Source organism: Typopeltis vanoorti, chromosome 12 (genome assembly GCF_054136105.1).
Source record: "Typopeltis vanoorti isolate ZY-2024b chromosome 12, IOZ_Tvanoo_1.0, whole genome shotgun sequence".
NCBI classification, from domain to species: domain Eukaryota; kingdom Metazoa; phylum Arthropoda; class Arachnida; order Uropygi; family Thelyphonidae; genus Typopeltis; species Typopeltis vanoorti.
In genome coordinates, this window is record NC_143560.1 from 6,406,599 (window position 1) to 6,429,202 (window position 22,604).

Genomic DNA, 22,604 nt, shown 5'->3' on the forward strand with positions numbered 1-22,604 from the left:
CACGAAGGGGAAAGAACTGTCATAAAGAAAATTGGAGCATTTGTTTTTGCTATAGTTATCACAGTACTTTTGTACTAGGTAATACTACTCATAATAATATAAGTCTTATGACATTCAGTGGTTTATTTCCATTAATGAAAGCATACTGATAATGTATTAAGATGTAATACTATAGTTATATAAATTATAAAGCATTGAATGTAGTAAGTGTTAATTTTCTTTAACTGTATATGTTTGTGCGATTAATAATTGTATTCATACTGTAGAAAACATAAATGTTTTTCCTCTTTTGTACAAATATGTGTGTGTATGTGTCCTAACACATGTTGTTGTCACAAAATAAGAATGTTTGGCACAGTATAAGAATCCAGATATTCCACCATACCCTTATTGAACATATTTTTGTAATATTGAAATTTATTAGAAGACTCTTATGTCCCTAGGATTTTGCTTCTCTGTGCTGAAGTGTATTATTGCATAAGTAATGCAGAATGATAAGTTATATTTTCCAGCCCTTGAAGCAGTTGAATATTTAGTGACAGCCAAGAGTTGTAATAATGAATACTAGAAGAAATTACTATGAAATCTGTCTAGCTATTCTTTTAGGAGTCTGGCTACAGATATCAGCTGCCAAGTGAGGGCTTAAAGGGATCCTAAAACAAAATATGATATTGAAGCTACTGCTGTCCAATAGGCATCCTATCATCATAAAGGGAGGGTGCCTGAAGTATTATGCCACATGTTCCTACAACAGATGCAATTGTGAAAATCCAGAGAAAAAGTCTGTCAAGAACCATAGCAACATATTTCCAGTCTTCTATTACCTGTAATGTAATAAACAATAAATATTACAGTCAAAATTATAAGTTTTATATGCATTTATATACTTTTAGAATAATTTAATAATATGAAGAAGCACATAAAGTAATAACATTATTATAATTTTTTTTAGCAATTTTAATGGTGTAACTGCAACACCAAAAGAAGAAAAACAGGTAATTATTAGATTATTAATACTATCATCTTATCTACTTCTCATCTTCTTAACCCACCACTTCATTTTGGAACTTCCACAGGTGGTCCCTTTCTTTGTTCCTTCCCATTGGTTTACCATATGAAAATCTCCATATTATCACAGTAAATACATCTTAACAGCATAAATATCTGTCATATTAGTTCTCTGTCTTCTTTCCAGCAAACTCTGTAGTTTACATGTTGTCAGTTTGTCTTCATAACAAACATTTACAGTCCCAATATTGTTTTTGTTATCCACTCTGTACCCTCTCCAAGGTTATTTCATCCCCATCAGGCCCTAATAACTACATCTGAGCTCAATAACCAAATGTAGTCATATTAAGATTTTATATAATGGGACCACCACCACCATCTCTTATCTCTGGTCACTGTCTTTCTCAGTATTGTGACTATCTCTTGGTTTCCTTTATCATCTTTGAGATTTATCTTCTAAAATTCAAATTTCTGTTAGCCATCACCTCAAAATCCCTTGCTTCCTACATTTCCTTCAGCATAGTTCTATCAATGGAATATGCAGCCTCCCATTGGTGTAATCCAGATTTCAAGATTTCACATTTTACATACAGAGGAAATATGAGGCGAAAAGATCAGGAGAGAGGAACTGATGAGACAAGTGATTGTAAATGAGAATAGTGGTGGTACTGTGAGTGATAATTATAGAACAAGAATGCAAGATGAAGAGGGAAATGGGAGGAGTCAGGATGCACAGGGAGAGCAAATGCTGGAGGTAGTAGTGAATGTGTGTGTATGAGGATGGTCAATAGGGGAATGGGATGTACCAAGTGTAATTGAGTCTGAAGAGATAGATAGATAGATAGATATTTTTTTTTTTTTTTTTTTTTTATTGTAAACATAACAATCTTAAATACAGGATTAACCGGTTTTTGTTTCTCTGCAGTCAGACAGAGAGGTTACATGCTCATACTCTTGTTGAGGTATGTTACATCGAAGTCACTTATAAGGCTGATTACATTTTTTTTTTTTTTAAATAAATTAAAGCCATTAAGAGTTATTTTATCATGATAACATAAGATCTTATTTTAACATAAGAACATAAATGTGGAAGAACATAGAAGTTATTATTGCACAATATTATCTATTAACATGAAAGTGCCAGCTGATTAACTTTCGCACTGTTAAGCACAACAATCCTTCTTTCTTTCCCCTTTCTTTTTTTGGGGGGGGTAAAGGTGTCACTTCTATGCTGGAAAGTGGATTATAATGCAGTCGCCCTGCTCAGCCAGGAGTTGATTCCGTGGATTCCATTCTTGGTGGAAAAGATCTAAGGTGTTGTTTTGCCTATGGTGGTGATGCTCGTGTAGGAGCATATATATAGATAGGGGATATATATATAGATAGAGGATATATATATATATATATATATATATATATATATATATATAGATAGATATTTTTTTTTTTTTTTTTTTATTGTAAACATAACAATCTTATATACAGGATTAACCGGTTTTTGGTTCTCTGCAGTCAGACAGAGAGGTTACATACTCTTGTTGAGGTATGTTACATCGAAGTCACTTATAAGGCTAATTAAATTTTTTTTTTTAAATAAATTAAAGCCATTAAGAGTTATTTTAACATGATAACATAAGATCTTGTTTTAACATAAGAACATAAATGTGGAAGAACATAGAAGTTACTATTGCACAATATTATCTATTAACATGAGAGTGCCAGCTGATTAACTTTCGCACTGTTAAGCACAACAATCCTTCTTTCTTCCCCCTTTCTTTTTTTTTGGGGGGGGGGTAAAGGTGTCACTTCTATGCTGGAAATTGGATTATAATGCAGTCGCCCTGCTCAGCCAGGAGTTGATTCCGTGGATTCCATTCTTGGTGGAAAAGATCTAAGGTGTTGTTTTGCCTATGGTAGTGATGTTCGTGTAGGATCCGACATCTCACCTTTTGTTGGAAGGCTGCAGTGAGTTGGTCAGTTGCCTCTCTCTGTGAAGTTGCTGTGCTGTCTGGTCTTGTATGTCTGAGGTAGAAGTTGTATATTACCGCTTTTGCGGTGATGAAAAGGTAATTGCAGAATGAATGGTTATTTGGCTCCACATGGACGAGATTGAAATATTCCTCTTCTGTATGAAGATTACCACAGGTAAGAGCTGCCATTTCCCGAGTCAAACTGATTAATTTAGTGTTGACTGGGCATTCCAAGTAGACATGCCGGACCGTTCCTAATTGGTAGCAGAAGAGGCAGTTATCTGAGACGTTTGAGTTAAATTTTCGTAATATAGTAGGAGTAGGTAATATATTATGCCACATTCTCCACTGAATATCTGCGTCAGGTTTGATGGCTCTTGTGCGATATGGTAGATCCCATTGAAATAGTGTTTGATCAGATGATGCAGGATTTTCCATCAAAGTGCTTTGGTTTGACTGTTGTGTTAGGGTGCTGTAGATCTTGTTGGTGTTGCTGGGTGTAAGTTTCTCCCATGAGTTATTGGTTTTTATCAGAAAGATAGGCGCCAAAACTTCTGAGTTTGGAGGAGTAAGCCCCACTTCTGTTATGCTATCAGGCATAGCGGCTTGAAAAGCGGCCTTTACGGTGTCTATCTGCTCAGACTCATTCCCATATTCCAGGTTTTCGAGCGAATTTGGAAAGCGCCAGGTGAGGCTTGGAGAAAGAATGTCACCCAAGATCCTCACGTTTCGCCAGCTCCATGGAGGAAAGAAAAATTCTTTCTGAGTGATCGGGCTTCTTACCATCGTGTTGTGAAAGATGGGTTCCATGAGGATTTCAGGTAGGGATGCTGTCTTCACTGTGTGCTGGAGGTTTAGCTTCTTCCATCGTCGAAGGGCGTCTTTGTAGAAGTTTGTTAAACTTACAGGCACTTGAGCTGTTGTCATTCTTAAGGTGGTGGAGAGAGAGAGACCTCTAGTGGCAGAAGTGAAAATATACTCAGTGGTGCACTTGTGTGATATTTCCTGTTGTAGGGCATTTATGAGAAATCGAGCGCGGAACGTTGTTATCCTGTTGTCAATGGAGACCAACTTTTGTCCTCCATCTTTGAGAGAAGTACATAGCTGGGAGTAGGAAAGCCAGTTTGTTTTATTCCATATGAATCGATATATGGTTGACTTTATTTGTTTGATGAATTGAACTGGTGGCGTAAGGATCTTTAGTGTATGCCAAAGGACACTGGTGGCTATTTGGTTAACGATTATTGTTCTCCCTCTTGTGGAGGCAGAGGCTCGTATTGCTGCCCACTTTCCTAGAACTTGCTTGAAACGCTTGTTTAGTGTTTCCCAGTTCTTATCCACATAAGAGGGTGTGTTTCCTAGGTAAATCCCCAGGTATTTGTTTCCCTCTGTGGACCAGGTACCAGACATTGGGGAATCGGTTCGGTTTTTCCATTTGCCACACCACAGTCCTATGGTTTTATGTGTGTTTAGTTTGGCTCCTGAGGCTGCCTGATATTGTTGGTATGCCACTTGTATGTTATGAAAGTCCTCTTCTTTGCGGGCTATGATTGTAACATCATCAGCATATGCTGTCAGGGTTATGGTTTGGTAGGGAAGTTTAGGGCGGCATGCTTTGAGCAGCATGCTGAGTCTACACAGAAAGGGTTCGATGGCAATTGTGTAAAGAGGACCAGAGAGTGGACAGCCTTGTTTAATACCTCTGCTGTATGGTGCAGTTATGGTAAGCCTGTTGTTTATTTTCATGCAAAACTGTGCCTTGGCATACAACATTTTAATAGAGTGAATGATGCCTGAGCCAAAGCCAAATGCTTTCAAGCAGTTGAAGAGGTAAAGGTGTTCAACGCGGTCGAAAGCTTTTTCTTGGTCTAGTGTTACAAGACCCATTGTTTCACTGTTGTTGTTCACTATGCTTATGAGATCCCTTATGAGATGTAAGTTTTCGTGGATAGATCTTCCAGGGATGGAATAGCTCTGATGCCTATTTATTATTTCGCTCAGAGCGGGTTTAAGTTTGTTGGCAATGGCTTTGGATATAATTTTGCAGTCGGTGTTTGTGATAGAGATGGGTCTCCAGTTTCCTAGTTTCGTCGCGTCTCCTTTCTTTGGAATGAGTTTGATAACTGATGTTGTCATATTGAGTGGAAAGCCATTGGTATTCGCTTCGACAAATACTCTGTAGAGGATAGGTCCAAGCTGTTCCCAGAAGGACTGATAAAATTCAGTGGTGAGCCCGTCTATGCCAGGAGATTTATCTTTAGGTAAGGAGGTGCAGGCAGTTTTCAGATCGTGTAACGTGATAGGGAGTTCTGTGTTACTCCTTGTTGTTGGTGAGAGTCTTTTCACATCGGAGAGAATTTTATTCGTGGCCTCCATAGATGTTGGGTTGACTTGGTACAAATTTTTGTAGTACTGCAAGGTATATAAGAGGATTTCGTCATTATTTTCTATGATGTTTCCATTATCTGTTTTAATAGCAGATATAGTGGTGCACTCTTGTTGGCGTTTTTCTAGTGAAAAGAAATACTTTGTAGGGGCATCTGCGAAGTTAATATGTTTGCGTCGTGCTCTTATTAGTGCTCCTCTTGCAGAGTGCTCTAGGTGTGAGCGTATGGTGGCTTCTAGGGACTGGTATTCCTCAGATTCTGGATGATGCAATTGCTGTTGTTGTTGCAAATTTTTAAGGGCTGAATGCTTGTTCAAATTTCTTCGGTGACTATATTTTTGGGTGAATACCTTAACTTTGGATTTAAAAAGTGACCACCACTCGGAAATTGATTGTGAAGTAGGTATATCTCTGATGAGAGTTTCGATATAGATTTTAGAGGTTCTGAGATATTCTGTATCCTTTAGTAGGCTGTTGTTAAATATCCAGTATGCTCCTCCTTTGTATCTGGTGTGTCCAGGAAAGCAAATGTTAAGAAGGATGGAATCATGGTCTGATGCATGAGATGGATGGTATGTGACTCTCCTGATGTAGGGTATTGTGTGCATCGATGTGTAGTATCTGTCGAGCCGTGCCTGGTATAAGACACTGGTAGGACCACCTTTGGCTCTCCAGGAGAACATTTTCTCATGTGGGTGCAAGTGTCTGAAGGTGTCAGTCAGCTCGAAGTCATTTATTACATCCTGGAGAAGCTGAACTAGTGAGTGTCGATGTTCTTGGCATTGCTGTCTGTCCATTGCAGGATCCAGAGTGCAGTTGAAATCCCCTGCCAGTATGATGTGGTCATTGACCTTGCTGAGGTGGTTTCGCACAAACTCCAGTACCTGCACTGCAAGCTGGTCATTTTGTGGGATGTATATGTTAATGATATTTATTTTCTTTCCTGTCTGAGTTGTAATGAGTGCATATATTGCACACCCAGGAAAGGTATCGATTATTTCTACTTTTAGAGCGCTGTTTTGGTGAATTCCAATGCTGACTCCCGATCCATGAAGTTGTATGGCAGGACAGTGGTGCATGGTATAAGGCCAGTTCTTCCAGTGTTGATATGAAGCTTTGCTATTGCAATGGAAGTTTGTTTCCTGCAGCATAACTATTTCTGGCCGTTGGGCAATGATATGCTGCAGGACCAGCCTGTTTCGCAGTGGTGTGGCACATCCTCTAGCGTTTAGTGAGAGAAGGTTTATTGAGGTGCTCATTATTTTTATGGTTTAGTTTTATTTGGTGCGGTAATCCTCACTTCCTTTATGGATAGTTACGCTGCCGCTGGGATTCAAGCCCGTTTATCAGGTAGTATATCCTTTTCCTGAGATTGGTGGTTTTTCTCCCTCTTTTTCCTGCCAGAATAGTTCTTAACTCTTCCAGCTGGGTGATAAGACCACTGATGTCAGCGGTGTAGTCATAGGCTGTCAGCAGTTTTTGTGAAGAGCCTCGAACTTTTTTAAGAAAGCTCTGAAGCTGCTCACTTGTGAGTGGGCCTTCAGTGTGAGGAAGACTTGCATTTCCAGTTTCCTCTTCATCATCTGAGGACTCAAGAAGCTCGATCTCTTCATCCCCCTCTACAGGCTGCTGGGAGGGTTCCAGAGTGCTTGGAGGCAAAGGTTCCCTGCTGCAGCTGCGCTGGTTTGTCTTTGGCTTTTTTTCCGTTTTTGTTTCTTGCTCCTCTTCGTTATTTGTATCTTTATCAGAGTTAGTTAGTTGTCTGTGTTCCGTTTCCTTTTCTCTAGGATTGCTTTTAATCGATGTTGGTGGAGGTTCTTTCGAAAGTTGGGTTTCTTTAGTGCTACCACTTGATTTTGTCTCCTCGGTACTGGGCTGAGAGCTGTTTCCTTGAGATCTTTGTTGTTTGTTAGGGATGCTCTGTTTTTTGGGGTTGGCTGCTTGCTGCTTCTGATTCTCTGATTCGCTAGGGTTAGTAGTGTTGTTAACCGGTTTCTCATTTCTGGGTATATACGGGCATAACTTCCTTACATGGCCTTCTTCGTGGCAGTAAAAGCACTGAGCAGCAACAGTAATATAAAAGGTGTAGGGTACTCCATCTATTTCTGTGTTGATTATTTTGGGTATGGAGCCGATTGTATTGTCGCCAAAGTGCATTAGAGCCTGTCTTCTAAAGCTCTTGATGTGAGCGAATTCAGGCCTAGTTGTAGAGGCGCGTAGCGTTCGGATTTTACCTGTCACTGCGCCGTATTTTGATAGTAATCCGCGAAGCATTTGATGGCTTATTTCCGGTGGAACATTTGACACTGTTACTTTTGTGGGAGCAATTGCGATTGGTGAGATATTCACGTGGCATGCTCCGATGTCTATTCCCTTTTCAATTAATGTCTCAGACCAAGATGCGTTGTTAAAGTACATTTGTACGGTTCCGGCAACTCTTGATATGTGAGTTATATTTTTGGGGGGAACATGTTGAGCTACTGCATCTAGATACTTTTCCAGTGGGGTATTTTCGATTGCGAAAATTACAATTCCGTTATCTCGGGAAAAGCGGTTGGCTGGGTGAACGTTTGTACGCGTTGTGGCAGTGGTATTAATTCGCGCTGAAGTATTAGCTACAATGTTAGCATAGGAGACAGAGAGTACTGACCTTTGTCCGTTGTTGTCCGGGGGGCTGAGACTGATGTCTTTTTCTTCTCTGGCGATGTGGCTGGCGTCTTTTCCTTGATCGGAATTCTGCGACCTTTGACCGATTCCTGCTGAGCTCGGGCGTGGACCGGCTGCTGCTGGTGGTGATATGCTGTGGTTTATACTGGCCATTGCTTCGGGCGAATAAGGGGAAACGCAAGCTATCACAAATTCCCGGTACTCGAAGGCATACCGTTGTAACAATAAGCACACGAACAAAGAAGATTTTAAAATTTTAAAATTAATATAACTTTTCCTAGCTTCACAAATTTAGAAAACTAATTTTTTAACGCGATAGATTAGGTGCTTACGATTATGTAGATATAAATCTTGAAGTTGATTGACGCATTCGACCGCACAAAACACAACTTTAGGCAAGAGCGACCTTGGACACGTCTGCACACTTCAGCGACAGATAGATAGATAGATAGATAGATAGATAGATAGATAGATAGATAGGGTGAGTGATGATAAAGATTGGTTAGGTGTGGACAAATCACAACCTACAAGTGGCATGGGCAGGACTTGTTATAGACCTAAAAGTGAATTGCTGTGTATATTTACAAATGGCAGGAGCATCAGAAATAAGAGACATGAAACAGCTTTGCTGATTGAATTTTTTCTCCCACAAATTGTTGGAATAAGTGAAAGATGGTTAAGTATGGATGATATTCTGACAGGAATAGAAATGGAAGAGTATGATGTTTTTCGTGAGGATAGAAAGGACAAGGGAGGGGGGGGTGCTGGTGAATTATGTCTGCACAGTATGGAGATGTGCATTGTAAATAGTGCTTTTGAGGTAGTATGATGTGAGGTGGAGGTTGACAGGAAGAGATATTTAGTCAGCTGCTGTTATAGGGAATGTGGAGGGCGATGATGAAGAAATGTATTATTATTATTATTATTCAGGCCTCCATGGAGTCAAAAGACTCATCGTGGGAGGTCCTTCATAAGAACATAAAGTCTGTCAAGACACATCGAGGGGAGGTCCCCCCCTAAGAAATACAAAATCTATCATTACAAATACAAATACATTACAAATACAAAATACAAAATCTATCCTTAAACTCATTGACCGTTCTCGCTCTCACCACTCCATCAGGTAATTCATTCCGCGGTTCAACCACCCTTCATGCAAAGAAACCACTCCTCACTCTCTTGCTCACAGTTTCCTTTCGTAACTTCCAGGGATGGCCTCTTGTCATCACTTCTTCCCACTGTTCAACCAAGCGAAAGAACTCCCCAGTGTCAACCCTGTAACCACCTCTCAACAGTTTAAAAGTCTCAATCATAACACCTCTCCTTCTTCTATTCACCACACTCTGCAGTCCACATTCCCTCAGCCGATCCTCATAACTATCCTTGTACAGTCCTGAAACCATCTTTGTCATCGGTCTTTGTATCCTTTCCACAGTTAATTTATCCCCTTCAAATGTATAAACTTGGATTAGTGAACAAGAGAAGGGTGATTTTAATTTTGTCAGTATAGATTGGAATGAAAAGGTAGCATTTGGGAATAAGGAAAATTAATTTCTTGCATTCTTGAGAGAAAACTATCTTAGGTAGTATGTAAAAGAGGGCACACAAGGTTCAAGAGTTTTAGATCTTATAATTTCATCAGAAGATGTGATTGTGAGTGGGGTTTTGTGCTTCCCTCTGGTTGGTGAGAGTGATCATGGTGATCACCTGGGTTTTGGCTAGCCATATGAAGACTTCTGTGAGGAAAAGATATATATGGAAGTACAAGGTTGATGATTATGAATAACTTAGGAGACAGCTTGGTGCTATGGTATGGAATGAGGTGTTAAGTGAAAGGGGAGATAAATGCATGGTACATTGATATTTATATATCTTTGCTTTTAACATATATTCATTCACATATTTCATATATTCATTTTGTGAATGTGTGGAACAAATTTGAGGGATGGAGAGAGCTGTATAAAAGTGATGAGCTGCATGTGAATGGATTTGGTGTAAGTCAACTGGAGAAACCTTCTGCAAGAGAGAGATGACTGAAGTGAATGGAAGATCTGACGAAGTGAGAGGTGACGTGGAACAGCAGGTAAGTAGAGTAGGAGAGCTTATGAATGCAGAGGCAAGTAACATGAGTGAAAAGAATGAGAGAGAAGGAACACAACACAAACAGGTAAACGGGAGAGGTCAGGGAGACTGTGTGTGTGTGAAGAATGGATGATGGATACAGTAGTGGAGGTATGTGTATATCAAAGGATTTGGGATGATAGGAGATGTTGAGGAAACAAACCAGAAATAAGCTAGTATGTGTACAAATGCCAGAAGTATTTGAAATAAAGGAAATGAAATTGTAGCATTGATAGAGTATATTTGCTCAAAACGTTGTTGGAATACGTGAGACATGGTTAGATGAAAATGACATTCTAGCAGGAATAAAGATTGATATGATGTTTTCCATGAGAATAGGCAAGACAGAAGAGGGGAGGAATGCTGTTGATGGGAGTTATCTCTAAGTGAAGTGGAGATGAAAGGAGTGAACAGTAGCAGTGGTTTTGAAACAGAATGGTGTGAGGTCGAGGTGAATGCAAGGAGTACAAAGAGCAAGCAAGAGAGAGAGAGATAATGGTAGCAAAAGTGCAGGGTGAACACCTCTTACCTAATAAAAGGAATCTTAGAGTTTTTTTCATATGTGGCCAGTAGAAGAAAGAATGATTATGGAAAGATCCTACTGGTTAGAGAGAGATTAGTATAATGATAACCACTGAGGAGGATATAGTAGAGATGTTAAATGAGCAGTTCATAAAGGTATTTTATCCTTGTGAAACTAACACCATGCAGAACTTGAGGGAAGAGCCTACCCAGGGCCGGCAGAAGCAGGCATGCGGGCGCCGCTACGAAGGGGGCACCGCCGCGAGGGCATGGTTCATAAGTTCATTTTTAAGAAACAAAATTTTTATCATAAAAACAAAAAATTCTTATAATAATCAATATTAAAATAAATAAGGCTGGATACACCGAATAAAAATTAAAAATTATATATTGTCGCCTCTTTGATCAGCTGGCTGTTTACAATTTTGCAGCGAGAGCAGGCTAAATGCTTGCCTGCAGAATGTTGTGTCTACTGCAGTCTATCTAAAGTGAAATGGTGAACGGTTTTTATGCGCAGAAACGAATTTTCGTACAAAACATTTGTTGCTAGTTAACCAGACATATGGTATGCATCTCAGTAGGCTACTGACAGTAGCGTAGTGTGGACTATTATTTCGTCTCTGTGTCTGTTGTGTAATAATTTCTTGTGGGTATAAAATAGAAATGGAATCAAAAATTAAAAAAAAAGTTATCCGGTGCACAAAATCGTAAGCATCATGCTGCGAAAGAAGCAGATGTTAAGAAACAAACTGGAGCTCTTAATAAATTTGTTAAAATATTAAAATATTCTGATGCAGAATATAACCAACTTGATACATCAGAAATCAGAGTTGAAGAACCGTGTACATCATCCAGTTTGCATGAAAGTACTATTGCAACTATTGAACAAGATACATGATTTAAGTGAAAAACAGTTAGGAGAAGATTTAGTTGTAGTTGACCATGAAACTAACACATTGTTAGTCTCTGCAAATTTAGAAGATCCAGGTGAATGGGGAAATAGTGATGAAAAAGTACGAGTTGTTTGAATTGAAATGGGGCCTGTTCATAATAAAAATATAATATATCCCAGAGATACATATGGTCGTAAATTTGGTGACACGTATTATAATAGAAAAATGGAAAACGGGGAGCTCGTGCCAAGAACATGTCTCATTCATTCTGAAACTTTAAATTCTGTTTTTTGCTTTTGTTGCAAACTTTTCTCACCTACTGAATCAAGTAGTCTTGTAGAAGGTTATGATGATTGGAGAAATGTAAGTACAACTTTGCATAGACATGAGACTAGTTTAACTCACATGAAAAATTTCTTAAAATGGAAGGAACTCGATAAAAATTTAAAAAACAAAACTACTATTGATTACCAGACTCAAAGCATGTATGAAATGGAAAAGAAACATGGGACAGGTGTTTTAGAACACTTGATTTAAATTATAAAATTCCTTGGTAACCAAAATTTAGCTTTTCGCGGATCATCTGATAAATTATATGAAACCAATAATGACTAATTTTTTAAAATTAGTTGAACTGTTTGAGAAGTTTGGTCCCGTTATGGAAAATCATGTTGAAAGGGCCCTACAATGAAACAATAGAGTACACTATTTGAGTAAAGACAGTCAAAATGAAATACTGGAAACTTTAAGTAACGCAATCAGGGATACAATTTTATTATCAATTCGAAAATCTAAATATTATTCCACAATTTTAGACTGCACATCTAATGCAAGTAAAACAGAACAAATGACCATTATTATTTGCTTTGTTTCCTGAAACAATGGAATTGTCAAGATCATGAAAAACTTTTTAGGTTTTGCGGATATATCAGATTCCACAGGACATGTTTTATGTGCAACAATAATGAAACAACTGGAAAAATGGAACATTCCCATTCCGAGGTTAAAGGTATGACAATGGGGAAAATATGGGCTCCAAAATTTGCTTTTGAACAAAAATCCTCGAGCTTTTTATGTGCCATGTGCTGCTCATACTCTAAATTTAATTATTAACGATGCAGCCAAAGTGAATGCAGATACAATTAGTTTCTTTGCAATTATTCAAGAAATATACAATTTCTTTTCATTCTCTTACAAACGTTGGGCAATCCTTTTAAAGTTCGTAAAAAATTTAACATTGAAACAGCCATCAGAAACGCGATGGGAAAGTGAAATTCATGCAATCAGCCCTCTACGATATCAGTTAGGAGAAATTTACGATGCACTTTTTGAAATTTTAATAAACCCTGTGAGTAAAATGCTTCAAGACAAAAATATGAACATTGCACTTGCTTTAGAATCTATCGAAAACTTAAAAATATTCTTACAAGAGTATCGATCAGATACAAATTTTGTAGAAGTTTTAAAAATGACTAAAGAACTGAGTAAAGAGGTGGATGGAGAACAAGAAAGTAAAACTGGTACGGAAGTTCGACGTCGAAAGAAGACACGACAATTTGACTACGAGCATCACGACGAAACGCCACAATCGCCAGAAGATAAATTTCGAGTGAATGTGTTTTATACACTTCTAGACATTGCAGTGTGTTCGTTAATAGAACGTTTTAAACAACTAAAAACATATTATAATTTCAATTTCTTGTATAGATTACTACAAATTAATAACGAAGATTTACGAAAAAATCATGACGATTTAGAGATTCTCTTGAAGGACGGCGACAATAAAGACGTAAATGCAATAGAACTATATGACGAGTTATGTGCTTTCCGGGATATATATTTCGGAAAGATAATTTAAATATTCAAAACCCTTTCGATATTCTTAATTTTATTGTGTCCAATAATTTATCTTTCCCTAACTTTTCAATTGCTTTAAGAATACTGTTAACCTTACCTGTTAGTGTAGCGAGCGGTGAACGTTCCTTTTCCAAATTGAAATTGATTAAAACCTACTTAAGAACAAGTATGTCACAAAAAAGGCTTGTTAGTTTGGCGTTAATTGCTATTGAAAATGATATATATGAATTAGACGTTAAGACCATTATTTCTAATTTTGTGAATATGAAATCAAAAATCCTAAAATTTTAATTAAAAAAAAATTTCGAGTAGAGTCTGTGTAGCTCAGTGGATGTGGCGTTTGCACACCACCGCGCTAGGCCGCACGAAGGAAGTCTTGGTTTCGAGTCTAGTCGGCGACTAGAGGAAATTTTTCTAAGCCTTTTTTCGACCGGTTCCCGAGTTAGTCGATCTCTGGCACGGGCAAGCAGGTTTTTCCTCCCGGAAACTCGGGTTTTTCGTCCTGTAAACTCAAGAAAATCGACCGTAGAACCCACAGTATTTCAGACATTAAATATATTGTGTTAGGGTTAGAGACCACGAGATGGCGGCACATTTGAGCCGTCTCTCTTCACTGAGTACCGCTTAATTAGTGATAGCCTTGGGCCATCTGTCTCTGATTGGGTACCAGTGGAGATTGAACTGCCCACTCAGTCTCCAAAAGTTAGATAGGGCTAAATGGCCTCGCCTACTCCCGTATATACGGGAATAAAAAGGCGTTAGCTGATTTTTTTTTTTTGAAAATTTCGAGTATATTTATGTAATTTAATTTATTTTCTGTTATTCTGTAAAGATGTTATTTTTTGAATACTTATATTAAATGTTCTAATTATTTCTGAATTCTTTTTTTATTTTCTCATCTATCTTGAGTTTCTTTTATTTTCCTTAAAGAGTTCCACTTATAAAAATTATTAAAAATTTTTTTCAAGTTACTAAGAATTTAGTAACTTGTAAAATGCAAGAATTTTTTAAACTTTAGTTCAAATAAATTTTAACTTTAATTAAAATTCATTTTAATTTGTTAGCGGATTCGGGTCGGTGAGAAGGCTATACTCCCTGTATCATGATATTCAACGATTAAAGTGAAGTGGCTTTATCAAAATTTGCTTTAACTTTTGAGAATTTTTTGAATATTTGGGTTTTTAACGATTATCTTGCCTAGTCTACACCCCCGGTTCGTTACATTTAGCAAACCAATGTGTGGTGTTCTGTCAAAATTTATTTAAGAAATTTCAAATAATTTAAATTTTTATTATCGTAAAAGAACCACACACGCCCGGATCGTTACAGGGGGCTTAGATAGAAATTGCACTCAGAACCTAGCGTCGGTTCTGAGTCCACCGATGGTGAGTAAACAGTAGGTGTATGAGGAATTGAGTAAACTTGATGTCAATTAATCCGTGGGACTCGATGGTATATTACTGTGCATCTTGACAGAATGTTTCAAGGAGTTAACAGCTTTAACTTACCTCTTTGAGTCTCAAATTTGCTGAAGTTCCAAAGGAGTGGAAAGAGGGCAAAATTGTTCCATTTCATAAAGGGGTGATAAGACTAAGGCTTAGAATTACAGAGCATTCTGTTTGTATTGAGTTGTGGTAAAAAAAAAAAAAATCCTCTTTTATGGACAGCATGAGTTTGCTAGAGGAAGGTTGTTTTTGCAATCTATTTATTGTAACAGGTGCATTGGATAAAGGGGGAAGCGTACACAATGGTATATTTAGATTTTACCAAAGCCTTCAACAGATTACACGACAAGCTGGGAATTAAACTAGAACAGATATGGTTGGATAATAGATTAGTGCATTGGATTGGAGATTGGCTGTCTATAGGTGTCAGCAAGTTATGAGTGTTGGAACAGTATCCCAGAGGAGGAAGGTCACCAGCAGTGCGCCCCATGGGTCTGTATTGGGTCCTGTTACTCCTTAATTTGTATGTAAATCATATTGGAAATTGCTTGAATGGTGTTATAGAGTTGTTTGCAGATTATGCAAAATTTGGAACTATGAGGAGTACAATGGATGGTATAGCCTTGCAAGGGGGCTATGATCTCAGTGTAGCAAAGTGCAAGATTTTAAAGTTTGGGAAGCGCAGATGGAATGCAGATTATAAGATAGGTGGGAATATCTTAGAGGAGATGAGGGATCTGTTGGTGTTAGATGAGTCGTGGTGCAGAATGGCGATGTCAGATTATAAAGAGGTTCTGCACCAGGACTCTTATGCGATGTTACTATAGTTCGCCCACCGATTAGAGATCCTTCGACACTTCTGCGCATCTCAGAAAAAGGAGAATCTATTCCGATAATAGGGTAATCAGTCCATATTGTGGGATGAGTTGTTTATTATTACCGGTCGGAACATTAACTTCTCTTTTATGATTATTGTAGTTAACTATGTTGCTTGTATAACAGTTGGAAAATTTTACCTATAAAGCACGTGATTTCGCGTGTTGGCGACCAATTCGGACGTCCTTCATTTCTTTCTCCCCTTCAGCATGAATCGACTATTCTTGGAAAGACGCGAAGCAGAGACCTACAAACGGTGGGCGAACCATATCTTCCCTCTTTCTATTCCCTGGGTACTTTTTCAGTAGCTATACTTTCATTAAACAGCCAGACAAATGGAATTGTCAGTTCCTTAGCACATTCTCTTAAACCACATAACAAAATCCCATCCAGTGGATATCGTTATTGACTTCCAAAGTATATAACATTTGCAATACATTCTCTTCATGCACTTCTAAGCATTCAGCTTTCCCCACTCTTCTAGTATTAAAGTCTGCTTTTGTAGGATGAAATATCTCAAATTGAGTATTAAACAGCTCCACAATGTCGTGTAGGCTGGATACTTGACCATCATTTACAAGGCCACCATCTAACTAGACCACTATCTAACAAGGTCATTCGTCCACAATCATTTCTCCTCCTATGGGCCACATAATGGAAGAATTCCCTAGGATTTTCTTGGATCACAGTGCTTGTATCGTTTCTTATTCCTATTTTGTCTTCTTTACTGAACACTGCTTGGAAAGAAGACAACCGATACCAACATGAGCAAGGTGTATTCTGCCATTTAATGAGTCACATGTTTGTAGCCAGTATAAATTGGAGGAATATGATTCTCCCAAGTCATTTTAGCTTGTCCAAGTGAAATGGATGCGAGAAGGGAACTGATGGAGTTTGAAAGAGGCATGCAGTGTTGCAATCCTATCTGCTTGGCAAATTGTACAAATTGGGTCATCCCAGGTCAACAATCATTGATACCATACTGAGATGGAAGAGCAGGGAGTCAACTGCAAGTGTTATCCGCAATGGATGACCCACCACACTGCGAACGTGACGGTAGGGTGTTACGACCGTTAATATGTAAAAACCACCATTCGTCGGCAGATACATTGAAGGCGGATTAATAGGCATCGACTGGAACACAGATCTGCACAAAAACATTCAGAATCGACGTTCACAACATGGGATTTCCATGATACGACCGCAATATATATATATATATATATATATATATATATATATACACAAGCCTAACATTACCCGAACCAACATGCAGCATTGTCTTCAGTAGTACAATGAACATGTACAGTGGGACCTGGAATCTTGGAAACAGTGTTATGGAGTGACGAATCATGCTGCATCCTCAACTAAACAGATGTACAGGTGTGAGTGTGGGGAGTGCCCAGTTTTATAGTTAGGGTTATGGCCTTATACCAAGGCCATAACCCTAACTATAAAATTCAGAGGTGGTAGAGTGATGGTATGGTCCTGATTATCCTTGTGTGGCCTCGGACCTCTGTTTGTGGTGCCAGGAACAATGAACTTCAAGAGGTAACTGAATATTCTGGACAGTGCAATGCTTCTTACTTTGTCGCGTTTCTACGGAACTCACCATTGTCTCTCATCAAGAAAATGCACTGTGTTATAATTTCTGTGAAAATGCACTGTGTTATAAGGCTGCTGCTGAAGTGCGCGTGCTTTGTAATATGAACGTCACCACACTTGATTGGTCTCCACAGAACCGATGTTTACCCTATTGAACATCTATGGGATGAACTGAGCGTCGGTGAGATCACGGGATGTTCGCTCCTCAATAGTCCACGACCTCATTACATGACTACACATGGCCATCGTCAGATTAGATCGCGCCCTGAGGCAAACAATTAAATATCGCCCCTGATGGATTATAAGACAAAAATATAAGAAAATTTCCAATTGCTATTTTGTTTTTATTACAAGAGAAACATTGATGCAAAATGATTACATATCTATGGATATCGCACAATAAAACTGTTTATAAGCTCTCCTAAATTTAAATTATAAGATATGTCCGCCTCTATCGATATAGTTGCAGATCAACCAATCTTTCTTGGGTCATTTCTGTTCGGCAATAATTTTTAATCAGTTGAAGCTTGGGAAAACTTCTTTCCGCACCTGCTACGCTAACGCTAACAGGAACTGTTAGCGTGGTGATGGCGCCTACCGCAATATGGCTGTACGAGCGCCCTTATTAAGACATGAGGCAAACTACCTCTCTGCTACACCCTGCCGATGGTACTGTGCCTACATGAAGAATGGTCCAAAATTCCCATTGATCATTATCGTACCTTTGTTGAAAGTATGCCCCATAGGATTGCTGCAGTCTTTGCACCTACATCTCATTAAAGTGAATGCCATGGCTGATTGTTCCTCACACTATAGTGTCCATTGACTTCTTTACAAGCAGCGTGCAGTTGTATTCTTAGATTTTGCAAAGATTTGATAGATTTGCATAAATAGGCATTTGAGAGATTACCACACTACAAGTTGGTAACTAAACTGAAGCTGATAGGATTGGATAATATATTAGTGAGTTAGATAAACAGCAGGCTCACAGATAGGTATTAGCAAGTTCTGTATGGAGTGCAGTATCTCGGAATAGGATAGTCACTACCAGGGTCATCGCCAGATTAGATCGCATCCCTAGGCAAACAATTAAATATCGCCCATGATGGATTATAAGACAAAAATATAAGAAAATCTCCAATTGCTATTTTGTTTTTATTACAAGAGAAAGATTATTAATGCAAAACGATTACATAATAATATTAATTAAATGTTTGCTCAACGGGGATATCACACTGAAACTATTTATAAGCTCTTCTAAATTTAAATTACAAGCTATGTCCGACTCTATCGATATAGTTGTTAGACCAACCAATCTTTCTTGGGTCATTGCTGTTTGCAAATAATTTTTAATCAGTTTAAGCTTTCCACTATGCTAACAATTCCTGTTAGCGTAGCGACGGCACCTACCGCAATATGGCTGAACGAGCGCCCTTATTAAGCTGCGCCGTGAGGTAGGCTGCCTCTATGCTACACCCTGTCGACGGTACTGGTCACTACTGGTGTGCAACAGTGGTCTGTTTTGGGAAGATTGTATGAATTATATGAATGGGTAGGAAAGTAGAACCATCAGTTCAATGTTGCAAAATATAAGGTCTTGAAATTTAGTAGGCAGCAATGAAGTGCAAAATATACATTTGGTGGGGAAATTTTATAGATAATTAAGGAGAAAAGGGACCTTGGAGTGGTGGTACAAGGATCTGAAGATTAGAAGTCACATTATGCATGTTGTGATGTTATCGCATCAGATTATGGCAAGGCTGCGGACGACCTTAAATAAAGCGCTTCTGGTTCCATTGTATAAAGCCTTGATCAAGCTTCGTATGGATTATTGTGCATATATTTCTTCCCTTGGCTTTCATGGTGGTGAGGCCATACTGGAAAGGGTCCAGAGAAGACAAGACGAACTAAAATGGTAACTGGTCTTGGGATTTGAGACATGAATGCAGATTGAGTGCAGTTTTCAAAGTCTTGTGAATAGGAGGCAGAGAGAATATATGTTAAAGATATTTAAGTTGGTTGTTTTCAGGTGTGGAAAAAAATTTTCATAGAATGACGGAAGGGGATATCCATGGAAATCGTATAAGGAGGATGCGAACAATGATATATGAGTTGCTTCTTTGCATGGAGAGTGGGTTAGTGAACAAAATGCTTTGCCTGACATTTTGATAAATTCAGGTATATCGAATGAGTGTAAATGCAGTTTGATGGGCTGTGCATAGCAGTACCTCATGCAATGAGTCTTTGACTGCATGGAGGTTTGGTGGTAATAATTTCTGTATACAGTGCTGTACTGTAAATAACGACAATGCGTGTACACTGCTTCCGTGCATTTTTGTGTGCACAAAAGCGGGATAGGATATGGCTGACACACATACCACAAAGTAGTATACAACAATGTGGTAAAACTTCCAGCACTTGGATATCTGTCAGCCACTCTGTAATCCTAATCACCGGCTTCATATTCGTCCCCATTGGCTCCAATTTATTCACCAGAGTTCTATACAGAATCCTGTCAAATGCCTTTGCAAAGCCCAGCAATATCACCGAGTAGCCATTTCCTTTATACAGCTCCGTTGTGACTTTATTATAAAAAGTAAGCATATTACTGAGGCAAGACCTACCGTTCATAAACCCATGTTGCCCCAATATAGAGTACCGTATTGCTGTCCACCCACTCCCGAATTCTGTATTTTACCAAATTTTCCAATACTTTAGTGACCACTCCTGAGATACTGACTGGCCTATAATTTGCCTACTGTCCATTCCAAGGCACCTTCCCAGAACTGAGGTTTAAATTAAACAGCTTGGTCAGAGGAGATAGCAATTCTTATGCACATTCTCGTAAACATTATCTGATATGCCATTTAATGTCATCTCCATGTGTGCATTAAGGTTCTGCAATATCCTAAGCACCATCATTTCTTCAACCTGTATTTTCTCATTAGCCATTGTAAAATCCATTCTTGCAATATCTCCACTTTGATGATATACTCTTGCAAAATGATCACTCTGTAACTCAACTTTTGGTTTGCTTATGTTACCGCCCTGCTATCAGCAGATTTTAAAGTCATCCTTCCATAGTCATTTCATATTTTACTTACCGTACAGCAAAAGGAATATACAGGATTTTCTTTGGGCTTCTGTACCTAACAGGTTATTGTTTTTATCTGTGCCGTGTACTGTTTATGGGCATGCTGATCACCTTTCTTTTTTATATATCCCAAGAACGTTTTCTGTTATTGTGATTAATTATGCTATTCATCCATCCGTCCTACTCCTGTCCGATTTATTCTCCTGACTCTCAGAGTATAACAATGCTTTCTTCAAAGACCAGAATGAACTTTCAACATCTCTCTCCTCCAAACAATGGCATGGTACTGCTACAAGTTGACTCACCTTGTTTTATTCACCTTCTTTGTAATTCCACACATACCCCCCTTCTTAACCAAAATGTCAAACAACACTCTGTTCAACACCACACGATCGCTTTCCCAAGTTGGAGGCTGCACAGCTAGATTGGCTGCTGCTATGTTCCCTAATGCTATGACCAGATCTAGTACCCTCAAATCTCTCAACGATAATGTTTGACTACAAGTTGCGTGTTTTCATGGCCAATTTGCCTGTTGAAGGATGCAAAATTAGAGTTACTGAAGAAAATATCCTCCTATCTCCTATCTGATCAAAAATATCTGGACACCATTCTTAGTGGTAGATATGTCTATACACATTACAGCCATGGCTCATACAGGTATAAGAGGAAGCAGACGCTTTGCAATCTTCATTGACATTCATTAACAGTAAATAGGCTTTTATGAAGAGCTCAGTAACTTTCTGCGTGGGCACTATCATAGGATGATAGTGATAATTCGGGAAATTTCTGCCCTGCTACATTTTCCTCGATCAACAATAAATGATGTTATTGTGAAATCGAAATACTCAGAAGCAACAACTGCACAATCGCGACTTGGTAGGCCGCATAAAATCACTGAGCGGGAGTGCCGAGTTCTGAAGCGCGTGGCACGAAAACAAATGTTTGTCCTGGAATAAAACACTTGTTATCGAATTCCGAAATGTCGCTGCAAGCATTACCATCCCCATAACTGTTTGTCGGGAGCTGAAGAACATGGATTTCCAGGGCCACGCAGCAGCACACAAGGTAACATCACAAGGGTAACGCCAAACGTCGGGTAGAGTGGTGTAAAGCTCGCAACCCTTGGGCTCTGATGACTTTCTCTGTAATGATGAATTACGCTTAATCTGGAATTCCGACCTACGAGTCTGGGTTTGGCGAATGCCAGGAGAACGCTACTTACCCGAATGTGTTGTGCTAACTGTGAAATTTGGTGGAGAATACATCATGTCTAGAGCTGTTTCTCATTGTTCGGTCTGGGCTCCCAACGGAGACTCAACGATGCGAAGTATAATCACATTTTAGACAACTCTGTGCTTATAATTATGTGGCAGTAGTTTGGTAAAGCCCTTATCCTGCATTATCTACATGATTATACAGGAGCGAAGATATATAAGCGAAGTTGAAACCTTTCAGAAGTAGATTTTTTTCAGTTCTTGATAGCACTCTTGAAGAAAGTTAATTACTGCTTTGGAGTTATCTAGATGTTTTCTTTGTTTTTCTTTTCCATGAAGTAGTACATTAAAATTTTTAATTAAATTACGCTTCTTTTGATCAGAAATCGCTGCAACTTTGTTGTATGTGATATTGTCAATGTTTCCACAGGTTAGATTACTCCAAAGTAGTAATTAACCTTTCTTCAAGAGTGCTATGAAGAACTGAAAAAAATCTACTTCTGAAAGGTTTCAACTTCGCTTGAACGCCACGCTACTTACCAAAAATTGACATCATAGCTCAAACAGAGAAAAAGGAATACGGTGATACATCATATCACGATGTCTGGTGATACATCACATCTCATCCGTATACAGAGCACAGCATTACTATTACAAAGCAAATTACCACCTAGGAACCTACCTTACACGGAATACACAGCCATCAAAGAACTAAAATCAGACAAAAATATCGTTATAATTAAGGCGGATAAAGGGAATGCAACGGTAGTTTTGAACTCAGAGGATTATAACAAAAAAATGAAAACTCTTCTTCAAGATACTAATACCTGTACACATTTAGACAGAGATCCCACCTGGCAAGCTCACAATAAAACCAATGATCTAATTAAAAAGATACCCAATTGGACTGAAAAACTAAAAAGTACTCTACAATCAAAACACCCAT

At 38.6% G+C, this 22,604-nt stretch overlaps 1 protein-coding gene across 1 annotated transcript in view; it reads right to left on the bottom strand.

Annotated features, from left to right (window-relative positions):
* Nucleotides 1-677: 677 nt before the first annotated feature.
* LOC150100560 (acetylcholine receptor subunit alpha-like) overlaps nt 678-22,604 on the bottom strand; it is a 131,990-nt gene continuing 110,063 nt past the window's right edge. Inside the window, exon 6 of the mRNA XM_090402119.1 lies at nt 678-824. Coding sequence (XP_090258245.1) covers nt 678-824 — 147 coding nt within the window. The remainder of the gene's footprint in view (nt 825-22,604) is intronic.